This window comes from Peromyscus eremicus, chromosome 4 (genome assembly GCF_949786415.1).
Source record: "Peromyscus eremicus chromosome 4, PerEre_H2_v1, whole genome shotgun sequence".
Classification (NCBI taxonomy): Eukaryota; Metazoa; Chordata; class Mammalia; order Rodentia; family Cricetidae; genus Peromyscus; species Peromyscus eremicus.
In genome coordinates, this window is record NC_081419.1 from 53023416 (window position 1) to 53037684 (window position 14269).

The window sequence follows — 14269 nt, forward strand, 5'->3', positions numbered from 1 at the left end:
GACAGAGCCAGATCTTCAAGGGCTCGCGCGCGCGCGGGGCGGAGCAGCCGGAAGTGCCGGCGCGCGCTGTCAGCGACGCCGGAAGTCCCCGGCCGGCCTGGCGGTAACCTTGCGGCCCGGCCTCGGCGGCTGAGGTGTCGTCTGCGTGTCTGAGCGTTGTCCCGGCCAGGCTCGTTAGCTGCAGGGGTGCCGCCGGGGTCGCGCGGGAGGGCGCCGAGGGCCGCGGGGCGCAGGCGCGCGTCCAGGGCCTCGCAGCCGCCATGGCTCTGGTGGCGGAAGCGTTCGTCTCCCAGATCGCAGGTAGTCCTCGTGGGCGCGGACGGGGCGGGGGCTCCGCGGGGCAGCGGCGGGGAGAGCCGCGTGGGGGAAAGGGCCCGAGTTTCCCGGTAACCGTGGGACGAGGGTCCTGAGCCCGCAGCCCGGGTGGAGGCGGCGGCGGCGGCCATGCAGGCCGGGCCTCACTTTCCGCCTGAGGAAACTGAGGACTTAAGGCCAAGGTCACCCTGCAGGCACCGAGTCCTGCCCGCTCCCCTCCCGCGGCGCTTTGTTCCGCCGCCCGGCGGTTTGGGGGTGTGGGGGAGGCCCGGGGTTGGGAGCGAGGTGGGGGCGTGGTCACAGGGCCATCGGCCCGCCCCCTCCCCGGGCCTCTAGGGTGTGGGGCGGTCTCTGGGGCGGTGGGCTCCCAGGTTCAAGGTGACCGTCACCGACGAGCTTCCCTTCTTTACCTGTTGTTGACCGAAGTTCTTGCTTCTCCAAGCCATGTGCACAGTCCCTAGGGTTCTTGGCTCTGTTCTCAATTTGCATGAAGTTTAAAGAAAGTAAACACCTTTGACCTGATGGTCGAACTGCACTTGTAAATAGATTTATAATATATATATATATTATATATATTTCTTATTGAGTTTTTTTTTTATTTTGGTGAAAGTGACGGTGGTAGAGAAAGTGAAGGGTTTGGGTTAATGGAATGAACGTTAACTCGTGCAGTGTTTTCCATATGAGTACGATAAGGAGATAGTCACTAGAATAAACAGGGACATTTGAGATAAAGCAGGGAAATGAAAAGCATAATGTGTTATAACTTTGCCAACTGTATTGAATTTGCGTGGACATAGATTTCCTTTTTCCTTTAAAATATTCTATGTGAGAAGGGAAAAACTAGAGAGATTGTAAGCTTCATGAAAGCAGGGATGCTTGTTTTGTTCTCCGTTGTAGCCTAGTATCTGTCAGTTGGTTCTTCATAAATACCCATGACTTGAGTAAGTGAGTAATACTGAGATTTCAAGTGATGGTTATTTCTGTACCTTGCCTTAGCTCTTTGTAGTAATCTATTATAGTAGGAGGAAGCATTTAAAGATAGATAATTCAATAAATAATATTGGAACAACTCCTAAGTCAAAATATTGCATGAATAAATTTTAGATATATTAAAGATTTAAATGTAACACAAACTAATTTATAATAAAATAATTAGAAGAAAATATCAAGGACAAATGCAGGATATTATTTTAATAATACTGGATAGCAGAAGAGGTTCCTAGGCAAAACACAGAATATATACTCCATAATGGAAAATATTGGCAGAGTTGGTTGTCTAAAAATATTGAAAGCTTTTGATGATAAAAGACACGGTGAATAGCTGGGTGTGGTGACTCTTGTCTGTAATCACAAACACTTGGGAGGCTGAGACAGGAGGATTGCAGGCTTGAGACTAGCTAGCCTGGGCTTTATAGGAACATGTTTCAAACAAAACAAACATTAACAACAGGAAAAAACCGTACCATAATAAATTTGTACATATTAATAAGAAAACCAATTAAAAAAGAAAACCTTCCAAAAGAAAGGCCAAGAATCTAAATGGTATTTCATAAAAGGAGAAGTACAAGTAGACAGTGGACAGGGGAAAAGCTGTACTCCATGAATAACTGATAAATTTTCTACTTAGGTAGGCAAAGTGAATATGACACTCTCTAGTATTGGCAGGGGCATAGAGAATAGAGAAACATTCCTTAGTGGGTCTGTAAGTTGGGCTCCCTTTAGGAGTCAAGCACAGTAATATTTACTAAAATGTTATACTTTAAACCAGAAATCATCTGTATGTGGATTTATCTGATAGAAATTTGAGGATCAATTCTTACAAGAACTATACAGTAATCTTTAGTATAACATTATTTCTGATAGCAAAAAATAAGAATGTTCCAGATGTTTGTCAGATTTTGATATACCAATCTAAGTTTCATTTCAGTACCTAAAATAAGTGAGTTGTCAGAGAGCTATCTTTACTCCATTATTAACACTATTCATAATAGCCAAGCCTTGGAAGCAAACTAGGTGTCTGTCAGAAGATGAATGGATCAAAAGGATGGGCATATATACAAAATGAATACTATACAGCCTTAACAAGAAGGCAGTTCTTTCATTCATGATGCCATGGATAGAACTAGGGGACCTTAGATTAAGTGACACCAGCTAGGAGCAGATCTGACTTTTGTGTCGAATCTGAACAAAGTTCATCTTACAGAAGCAGAGAGTGGACAGGTGATTGCCAGAGGCTGGGGCAGTGGGTGGTGGTTAGGGAGGAGAGAGGTGGAAAGGAGCGCTGTTGATCAGAGGGCACATGTTTCATTTAGACTTGTGGTTTGTGTTCCTCCATGGTACCCACAGTTGATAGGAATATTGTTTTCCTTAGGTTTCTAACGCTGTGGTAGAGGCCATGACAAAAGAGCTTGGGAAGGAAGGGGTATTTCAGTTGATGGTTGACAGTCCCTCAGGAAGGGAAGGCAGGGCAGGAGCTCGAGTGGAGACCTGGAGGAAGACCACTGCTTCCAGTAGCTTTCTCAGCCTGTTTCTGTATACAGCCAACCCAGCACCACCTGCCCAGGAGTGGCACACCCACAATGAACTGGGCCCTCTGGCATCAGTCATTAAAGGAAATCCCCCATAGCCTTGCCCACAGGCCAGTCTAATGAAAGAATTTTTTCAGCTGAGTTGCCCTCTTTCACAATATGTCTGAGTTTGTGAAAACTGGACAGAAACCAACCAGCACAAAGTATGTGTTTCAAAATAGCCAAAAGAATAGATTTCTAATGTTATCACAAGAAAGTTGATAAGTTCATGATGGACATGTTAAGTAGCTTGATTTAATCTTTACACAGTATGTACCAATGTTAAAAACATCACATTTGTCGTTTCAGAAGGCAAATTTATTTCTGACATGGTGATAAACACTGTAATGGTAGCAATTGGAAAGCAGAGGCAGGAGGATTGCCAGTTCCAGGCTAATCTGTCTTTAGTAGAGGAAAAAGGAGGAAAGAATTTATAAAAAACAGTGGATATACTTGTATGTTTACAGATACTAAAACTGAAGAAATGCTATGTATATTAGCTTGCAGGCTAGAATTAATATATTAAGTAAAAAGTTACAGCATGATATATATTCTGTATAGACACATATATGCTTACATAAGCAAAGAAGAACTTTTTAGAAGGGTTCACAAATTCTCCTTAGGAATTTTAAGTAAGTATAAAGTGTTGCTAGAGGGTGGAGGACTGTGTTTCTGAATTGTTTGAATTACTATAGTGAGCCAACTTGACTTCTGTAATTTAAGTGATTATAAATTTTTAAGTTAAAAGATTATACTTAGTCGAGAACTGAAAAGAAAATAATCTGACTTTGACCTTGACCTCTAAGTGATTTATAAGTGTAACTCAGACCAACAACTATCCACAGTGTTCTGTTTCTGGTTAATTTAGCATTCTTGGAAGAGGGTAACCTGTGGGGTAGAGTTATATTTACAAAGTCCTGTTATAACAATACATAATTATCAATTTTTTTGTAATTGAGATTAATATAAATGATAGTTTGATTATACTTCCAGTGAGCATGAGCTAGCACACTTTTTGGTATTTCTTTTAGAAACATTGAAGGCCTCTGGTATCTGTCTGTGACATTTCTGCAGTGCCTTCCCTGAGAGACTGATTTGTAAAGGACATGTTTTTGTAGGCTGCTGTAGTGTGGATCTGGAGTGTTCCCTGAAGACTCACGTTTTCTAAAGTTTTGATCCTCTCTGTGGTATTGGGAACTGGTAGAAACTAAGAGGTGAGGATTGTGAGACCTTGGTCACTTTTGCTGTGTGTCCTCACCTTGAAGTGAACAGCTTTGTTGTGATGTACCTGCTTCCCCACAGGTCCAAAGCAGTGAGTCCGCTGTACAGTGAATCAAAACCTCTTAAACTGAGGCAAAATAAACTTTTCTTTTTTATAAGCTGATTATTTCATGTATTTTGTTAGAGTAATGGAAAGCTTGCTACTGGAGAAGCGTTCTTTCACTTGCGCAGTTTAACTGATCACTTTTGTCTTTTCCTAGAAGTGTATCTCACTTGCTCACAGTTTCCCGTTCTTATTCTTCAGTGTGGCTTTCTCTGTCTCCACAACTCTTAACTTTTTTCAAGGTTTTGTTAATTTTTAATTAGCTTATTGTATTAGTCTTTGAATTAGCTATTTTTTGGGCTTCCAATATCTCTTGACTCCTTCTAAAATAATCTGTATATTACAAGTCTCAGTGGGATTGTTGTCTTTTTAAGTTTTATTTTCTTAAAATATTAGTGCAACTTCTCTTGTTTCAACATCTTCCTTGGTTTTCCCAGTGTCAGTAGGGCTAAGTGGCTTCAAAACCTCTCTACACCTAAGTCCAAGCCTGTCTCTCTAGCTTCATCTCTTGTCGCTCTCTTCCCTCATCCTCAGCCTTTCTAAACTGTTTGTAATGTCCATCTTTAGCACATGCTGTTGTCTGCTTGAAGTGTCCACTTAAACAACTCCTGTTTCTTCTCAAGACTGAACACCATTTGAATGTGTAAGTGCCTCCGACATTTTTTTCCTTGTCAAATGAGATTTTTAAAAATATAATAATAATAGTAACGATACATGGTCATTATAGAGAATGAAAGTAATCCAGAGAACTATAAGGAATAAAGTGAAAATCACCTGACAACCTACTGCCAGAATTAATACTTTAAAATCTTATCTCATATTCAGACCTTTGGTGAGCAAATCTATCATTTATTTCCCCTAAATTAAAATACAGACATAGATAATATAGAGGGTACATTTCTTTTGTCATATAGAATGGATCTCCTCTCATGTCTATGATGAAATTACATGCTGTCATATTTGAATAGCTATGTAGTATTTCATTATAGTAAAGAAACCATAATTTACTTGTGAGAGCTTTTTTTTTTATTTTTATTTTTTTTTTTATTTTTGTTTTTCAATACAGGGTTTCTCTGTGTAGCTCTGGCTATCCTGCAACACTCTTTGTAGACCAGGCTGGCATTGAACTCACAGAGCTCTGCCTGCCTCTGTCTCCCAAGTTCTAGGATTAAAGGCATGTGCAACCACTACTTGGCCATTGTGAAATCATATTCTGATGGGTTTTTAGTTTAGTTTTGTTTTGTTTTTGTGAGACAGGGTCTCACTATGTAGCCTTGCCAGGTTGGCCTGGATCTTACTATGTAGACCAGGCCGGCCTCAGTCTCGTAGAGCTGCATCTGCCTCTGCCTCATGAATGCTGGAGCCTTTACGTTATTATATCAATCAGTATACATGAAAGATGGTGGCAGTAGGAGCTCTATGTCTACACAGGAATACTCAAACCAGCTCATGCTCCTGTTGTGTGTCTGACCAAGCAAATTGAAAATGTGAAAAGCAGATAGGAACAGGGGATCTAGGAAGAAGAGAAAGTATTTTGGGACCAGTGCTGTTTGGAATGTATATCTCAGGCAAGACTTAGTCCCTCTTTTAAAGGGCTTTTAAGTTTTTAAGCCAGACTACCCAATATAATCTCTTTTTTAAAAATGATATGATTATGAATTTTCATTGTATCAGTTGAATTCCTTCACATCAGCACCTCCATTAGTATTAGAATAACCAGGTTAAGGTGTTTTGTGAGCCTCATGATGGCTGTTGTCTTGTTTTGTATTCCTACCACTTAGTGTGCAATAGTCTGGCCATTCATATTAGCTGGAGAGTAGACAGGGATTCGGCAAGTCAGTTTGGTCACGTTGATGTGTTACTGTGTAATAGTCTGGCCATTCATATTAGCTGGAGAGTAGACAGGGATTCGGCAAGTCAGTTTGGTCACATTGATGTGTTACTGTGTGATAGTCTGGCTGTCCATATTAGCTAGAGAGTAGACAGAGGATTTGGCAAGTCAGTTTGGTCATGTTGATGTGCGCCAAAGCCATTGAAGGTATGTATGATTTTTCTCTTTGCTATGGTGCTTGCATTTGTGTTTGTGGTTTCTTTTTCGGGGGGGGGGGGATAAATTTCTTAAAATGGGAAGAGCATTTACATATTCAAGGCCCTGTATTTGATGTTCTGCACCACCAAAAAAGTAGGGTGGGTTCTTTGTTGGTTTGCTTGTTTGTTTTTGGTGTGAAGGGACAGTAGTGCTACTGTTCACAAGGCCATATTGATTCTCAAAGTATTTAATGATGAAAACTACAACAGATAATTGAAGAAATGCACTAATTTAAAAAAATGTGCAGAGGACAATACATTCAGTTCTTTTGCTCTTGAAGATAAAATATGTTCTTAGTTGTTTTTAACGTGGTATTCTGAGGATTTCCTAGTATTGAGAAAGGCACTAAAGAATTACTGAGAAATTTATTGAACTGGCTGTCGCATTTCAGATAATCTTTTTTTTTCATTATCAGTCATATGGATAGTATTATATTATGGAACTTACGTTGGTGATGTGAAGTTAATATTGGAGGGGCAGGTGGTGACACCAAATAGACAGATAAGGTTACACTTTAGATGAGAGGCAATGTATAGTTGATTGACAAGAGGATGACCTATTATTTGGCTTTACTATATTCATGAATTTATTGCAAACCAGATTGTTAAAGGCAATGCTTTGCTCCTTTTGAAAAAAAAACTTTAATATGTTGCTAAGATTCTTTGAAAGATATGTTTACTGAAATAGTCCACAATTGAGCTATAATGTGAATTTTAATTTTCTTGTAAGTTCTTACAATTTAATACTCTTAAATAACATCTCCTCTCTTTGAGATGTATGTGGGATGGAACGCAGTGCCTTGAGTATGTTAGACAAATACTCTGCCACTCAGCAATACCCACAGCTCCATGATTTTTGATGAGTTAGCTTAAAAGATTTTGGTGATGGGTACCCTGTAAAATATGTCAGTATTTTCTCTGTGAAGGATTTTGAGTTATTAATATTAGCTTAAGCTTTCCATATTTGAGTGGAAATTAAAAGAAAACATCATCAAATCTCTTAACATTTTTCAAACATTTAAAAAATATCTTGAGAAGTAGTTATTAGATAGAATGAAGATAATCAAATAGATAAGATGTTGAAAATTCAGACTTTTCATTTTTTTTAAAGACAGAAATTATAATATTCAGTAAATTTAGCTAAACTCATTTACATGTGGAGGAGAAGTATTCGCCTTGCCAGTAAGAAAAATGAATGCTTTAATTTTTTATTGCTTTGTAAATGACCCTCTATTCTTGAACTCTTTTCTTATTTTTGTATAGTCTATAAATGAATCATGGTTTTGAACTTTTTTACATCAGTAATAAAAATGAAATTTGATGGGCTAGTAATGAAGGTTCTTTTCATAAAAACAATCATTTTGTCATGACAATTTCCATTAACTGTAACTGTGTTAGCAAAATAGAAGCCATAAAATTCATTTCATTGTGTGTTTTTGTGCTAATTGCATATTTTTATCACTAAGAACTTTTCTAAACCACAGAAATTTCTTTATAACTTAGTTTGCCCTTGGATTAATAAAAAGATATCCGGTATATATTTATCCTATTGAATACTACATTCTTCGTTGTAATAGAATTTCTTTTCATATACATTTCATTATCTGGTCAGCCTAAGCATTGACTAGAACTTTATGTAAATAAATTTTATCATCTATTGAGCATTAAGAGGCCATCATTACTGGCCATTTGTTAGTTTCCTTTGCTTATCAGTCTTTATGGTAAATGAAATGTTTGGGGATGGGAACATAGCCCAGTAGAATACTTGCCTAGCATGCTTTCCTAGCACGCTGAGGCCCTGGTTTCAGTCCTCAGTACCATAAAGTTTCAGTCCTCAGTACCACAAAAACAAAAAACAGGCAAACAAAAGCTACGGACATCTTTAACTGTAAGTAATGTTTCTGACTTGCCTGTTTTATTCATTTAAGGATTGTTATGTTTTCATTGTTTTTACCATTACCATTTATCAGTTTAAGACACTGATTTGGCTAGTGATGAGAACTAGTTATAATATGTTAACTATTTCACTGGTAATTGATGTTTTTGTTCTTAAGTTGGAATTATGAATTACTCTTTATATATTTTCCTCTGTATTGGGTTCTGCAGTGGAGGAAAGTCAATAGGGCATAGGTATAGACATAAACATGTGAGAGGGGGGTTTCTTTGAGGAATTGGCTTATTGGCTTATGAAGGATGAGATGTTCCATACAGGCTGGCTATAGCCTGGAGATGGGATGCTGTTAAGTGGGCTGAGTCCAGATCTGAAGTTCTCACAATCAGGGAAGCTGATACTTCAGTCTAAGACTCAAGGTCGAGAGAACCCGGGGAGTGACTGATGTTAAGTCTCAAGAGTCCAAAGATTGTAGTTCTGGTGTCCCGGGCAGGAACGAGGACTCTGCTCAGGGAGGAAAGGAAGCAAGCAAGAGAAGGAAGAGGGAGGAAGGGAGCACGATCTTCTCTTGTGCATTATTATTTATTTTTGGTGGTAGGGGAATGTTTGTTTCCTCTTACACTTTGTAGTCCATCATCGGGGAAGTCAAGGGAAGAAGTCAGGATAGGAAGGAGACAGGGACTGATGCAGAGGTCTTGGAGGAATCATGCATACTGGCTTGTGACCTGAACCCATGGGAATAAGGGTCCCTAATGGGCAGGTGTTGATGGGGAGGACCAGGGATGAGAAGATAAAGAAGACAGAAAGCTGGGTCCAGGAGGTCTTGCATAAACTGGTAGCTTATGCAATTTTATTAAAAGTATAGTATCTTTTTGGTTTTTCGAGACAGGGTTTCTCTGTGTAGCTTTGCACCTTTCCTGGATCTCGCTCTGTAGACCAGGCTGGCCTCGAACTCACAAAGATCTGCCTGCCTCTGCCTCCCAAATGCTGGGATTAAAGGCGTGTGCCACCACCGCCTGGCAAAAGTATAGTATCTCATATGCTGTTTGTAGGAGAGAAGTGGACCAAAGTCAGCAGAAAGCTAAATCAAACACTGTTGACCAGGAGAACACAGGATACTTGAGACACAACTGCCTTAGGACTGATAACCACACCCTTCAGTGGGGAAAACCAGATTCCCAGGAACTGAAACCCTAACTCTTTCTAGGCCAGTGGTTCTCAACCAATGGGTTGTGACCCCTTTGGGGGTTGAATGACCCTTTCACAGGGTTCATATATCAGATAATCTGCATATCAGATATTTACATTACAATTCATAACAGTAGCAAAATTACAGTTATGAAGTAGTAGTGAAAATAATTTTATGGTTGGGGGAGTCACCACAACTTGAACTATATTAAAAAGTTGCAGCATTAGGAAAGTTGATAACTACTGGTCTAGGCCATGGCCCTAGCCTGAGACCAGCCCTTGCCAAGTCTGCCCCTGGGCAAGGACACAGAGCTAAAGTTCTATTTGTCCTTTCATCGGGGCCTTGAAAAAGCCTTGGATTGGCCTGGCTTCCAACAGGCTTGTTCCTCATGGCTTACTCAACCAGCTTTCTGATACAACCCAGGACCTCCTGCTCAGGGATGGTACCGCTCACATTGGGCTTGGCCTTCATATCAAATTTTTATTTGCTTTTGCTTCTTAGCTGATTAGGGGAAGCACTTCCTTACCAGTCTCTTCTGTAAACATCCTCACAGACATACCCACAAATAGCACCTTGATAGTTCTCTGAATAGTCCTTGTTATGTACAAGTTGACACCTAAAATTAAATCACTGTATTCCCCTAAAATATTTCTCCATCTTGCCATGTGTTTGTGTAAAGAAATCATAGACTACAGATTAAAGACAGATACTTACATTTCAGTTTACTGTTTTAGATGATCTTTGCACCATAGATAATCGACTTTATTGGTCTGCCTGTAGAAAAAGATGTGGTAAGATTTGAGTTATGTTAGATGAATTGAATTAATCAGTTGGAGTCTATTTGTTTTTCTTTTTGAATAATGTAGCAACTGCTGAGCAGATCAGGTGTGTGTGTGTGTGTGTGTGTGTGTGTGTGTGTGTGTGTGTGTGTGTGTGGTCGGTCTAGATTTCTGTTGTCTTCACTGGTTGCTGTTCACCTTATTCACTGAGTCAGAGCTTTCCTCAGTCTAACCCAAACCTCATGAGTAATGGCTAGTCTGGATAGCCAGCATGCTCTAGAGATTCCTGTCTGTGCCTCCCATGTGATGGGAACTAGGATTCTTAATATAACTCATCTAATTTTATTCTTTCAATAATCTTAGAAGACATTTACTATTTCCCCTTTTACAGTAAGATAATGAGGTCAGAAAAGGTTAAGCAACTTGGCCAAGGTTACTCAGTTGATAAATTATAAAATTGGGAGAATCTACATGACTTGAGGCCTTAACTTTTTCTTTACACCACCTGTTTTCACTTACTGTGCTGTAAATGGTTGCTATCCCCTCTTATTTCCTTTCCTTCCATGTTACCAATTCAGTAAAATTAGATTCTGAAGTACAACGACAATTTTATATTCATCTTTTTCTTATTAATTTATGTGTTTTAGGCATTTAATAGCTCGTTTGTTCATTTAAATGGCTTTAATAATATTTTTGGGGGGAATTTTAGGATTACAATATATCACCAAAGTATATTTTAATGCGTATATATCCACAAATATTTACTTGAGTAAATAGAGTAAGATGGTCAAAATCTTTTTGAATTGATCTGCATAGATCCTCAATATCACCTTAGCTGAGCTAAATGAATGAAAGAGATGGAAAGAATATAATCTCTTTTTAAGTGTCATTTGTGTCTGTAGGACATTGTTTTTATGTGTATATTATAATAAGTGAACAAAAAATTGATTGTAGACTTGCTAAATGTACTTTCTGAAATGAATTGAAATGAATGCTTGTACAGTTTATGTATTCACACACCACAAGCAACAAAGGCTCTGATATCAATCAATAGGTTTCTTCTTCCTAATGACTTAAGATAATTTGTAACCAAGAAAGGGTCACAAAATCTTTTTTTTTTTTTTTTTTTTTTGAGACAGGATCTCGTGTAGTCCGGGCTGGTCTTGAACTTGCTATGTAGCCAAGGATGGCTTTGAACTTCTGATGCTGCTGCTCTCACCTCCTGAGTGCTGAGATTATAGGCATGTGCCATAGCACCTGGTTTATAGGGTACTAGAGATTGAACCTAGATCTTTGTGCATGTTAGTCAAGCAGTTTATACTGAGGCACATTGCAAGCTCTGCAGAACCCTTGTTGAGTCCTTATGAATCTGTTAGTCTTTAATCTTTGTATATGCACGTTCTTGCTTTAAATTCTAAATTACTTAACCACTGTGCTACATAATGCCACCTACCAGTATTTTAGGTTTATGAAAATGACAACATGAATTCTGCACTTCTCCCTTTTAATAAAAAAACATGAGCCATTTTTCTGGAATGAACTGATTTCTCAAACTGTTGAGGTGTTGGGAGAATTTTTTTAAAAAAGATTTTGTAGACTAATTTCTAAACAGTCTTATTAAATAAGAAACATAGAGCCAAATACAGAGGTAATAGCCAAAGAGATCAGAGAACTAGTGAAGAGCCACTACTACCTTATCTTACCACCTTGCCACCGTCGCTTCCCCAGAGAGTTTCTTCCCGTCTAACTTGTGTTTTTATTGCCTTCCTGTTCTGCCTTCTCATTGGCTCTAAGCCCAGCCACATGACTTCCTCGTCACTGCCCGTCTATACAGACCTCCAGGTCTCTATGGCTGGTACTAGGATTAAAGGCTCGTGTCACCACGCTTGGCTGTGTCCTTGACCACACAGAGACTCTGCCTGCCATGTGATCAGATTAAGGGCATGTGCTACAACCACCTGACTCCTGTTTATGGCTATATGACCTCGCTATGTGACCTCTGATCTCCAGGCAAACTTTATTTATTATCATACAAGTAAAATCACATTTCAGCACAATTAAAATATCACTACAAGATTTATTTTTATTTTTAATTGTGTGTGTCTGTGGTGGTAGGTATATGCATGTGAGTGCAGGTGCCTTTGGAGGCCAAAAGAGGTCATTGGATTCCTTGGAGCTGGAGTTACAGGTGAGTGTGTGCTTCCCAACATGGGTACTGTGATCTGAATGTGGGTCCTCTGCAAGAGCAGTATGTGCTCTTAACGATTGAACCATCTCTCCATCCTTGGAAGAATGGTTTTAAACTCCTGTTTTGGGAAGAGTCATTCCTTAACACATTTGTTGTAAAGTCTTTAAACATCCTCCCTTCACCTGTACCTTGGGGACATTATTTAATCATCTTGTGATTATTAGCTGGGGTTTGTTGTTGCCTTCTTTTCTATAGCTTGCAGGTTGAATTAATGTTGAATTTAATGCCTAATACAGCATTCCTTAAATCCCCATTTTGATAGTCTTATATTTTAAGTCTAATTATCTTTTTTTTTAATTAAGAGATTTTCTATTCATTTTACATATCAACCACAGATTCCCCTGTCCTCCCACCCCCCAGCCTTCCCCTCCAACCTACCCCCCATTCCCACCTCCTTCAAGGCAAGGTCTCCCATGGGGAGTCATCAGAGCCTGGTACATTCAGTTGAGGCAGGTCCAAGCCCCTCCTCCCTGCACCAAGGCTGCCCAAAGTGTCTTACCATAGGCACTAGGTTCCAAAAAGCTGGCTCATGCACTAGGGACTGGTCCTGGTCCCACTGCCTGGGGGCCCCCTAAACAGTTCAAGCTAAACAACTGTCTCGCTTATCCAGAGGGCCTAGTCCAGTGCCATGGGGGCTTCTCAGAAAACCCATTTGATTACATTTGTCTGACAGAAGATAGGTTTTAAATGTAGTGTATTTGTTGATATCTCTGAGATCATCAGTCTGGTGTCTATATCAAATTGGCAAATTTATTTCTTGTTTTCTTTGTGTGTTGTACAGTAACTTTTGATTAAGATCTGCCAAGTGCTTGTTTGAGCATTTTGTTACATTTGTATTTACACCTTTGGCAGAAAGTCATTTGAATTTGGAGATAGACTGCACATGGGTCTTATTCCATTTCTGTAACACTGTCTCTAAATAGTGTTGCTGGGCTGAAGATATGACATCTATGAGCTTTTGGAATATAGTCGCCTAAGGATAAACTGAGTTTGACTTCATTAGTGCACAAATGATAGGTTTGTGTAGAGTTATTATAGCATTAATCAATTTGATGGATTGGAAAAATGACAGAATTGAAGCGGCGTGTAATATTAGTGCCTATTATTCTACAAATTATGTCTTCACCTACGTTCATATGCCAGAGGAGTCATGTTGTGCATTAGAAATGCAGAATTTAAGAAAAGAGAGACCAGCAACAGTGGGCACCTTTTTTCATGGCCTGTCTCTTGTCCTCTTAGATTAGATCAAGAAATGGACCTTGGAATCTAGACTTCTTTATTAGGTCACCACTTTGGTAGTGTGAAGTAACCCTGAATGAATGGGATGGAAGAGTCATCTGCCACCAGAATGACTTATCACTTAACTTGACATTGAGGACACTGCAAGTAATATGTAAATTCTCTAAGGGACCTACTGATATACATATGTGGATTTATTTGCTACCAGTCATTTCAATAGTATAATTGACTGCTAGTAAAGAATATTGATTTTTATGATTATATTTATTGATAAGGCTTGAGGATAGCTTAAATACAATTAAGATAATGTTGAGCAAATATTTATGTTTGGTGTTGTTAGTTTATGTTTTAAAAAATTTAAGAGCTGTCTTTTTAATTTAATTTTTAAAACTTAAAAACGTTTGGTTTTTATTGAGACAGCGTCTATTTGTTGCCTATGCTAACATGGTACTTATGATACCCCTGCCTGAGCCTCACATGTGCTGTAATCAGAGGGTGTGCCACCTGCCTTGTGCATGTTCCTTTGTAATTTGTTTTGTCTTCTTCAACATAAACACATGCAAGAATAGAGAAAGGTCCATTTTAAGTTTAAGAACTCAGTTGTATAAAAATACTGGTCTTTATCCCCT

At 39.2% G+C, this 14269-nt stretch overlaps 1 protein-coding gene across 7 annotated transcripts in view; it reads left to right on the forward strand.

The window, feature by feature from the left end:
- The first annotated feature begins 67 nt into the window (after window positions 1-67).
- Mtx2 (metaxin 2) overlaps window positions 68-14269 on the forward strand; it is a 51501-nt gene continuing 37299 nt past the window's right edge. Inside the window, exons 1-3 of one of the 7 annotated variants that reach the window (XM_059260731.1) lie at window positions 370-386; window positions 4001-4096; window positions 4774-4849. In XM_059260731.1, the coding sequence (XP_059116714.1) occupies window positions 4846-4849 (4 nt within the window). In that variant the 5' untranslated portion in view covers window positions 370-386; window positions 4001-4096; window positions 4774-4845. Of the gene's footprint in view, window positions 301-369; window positions 387-422; window positions 498-4000; window positions 4097-4773; window positions 4850-14269 lie in introns of those variants that run through there. The other 6 variants (XM_059260729.1, XM_059260733.1, XM_059260732.1 and 3 more) reach the window with 6 other exon arrangements.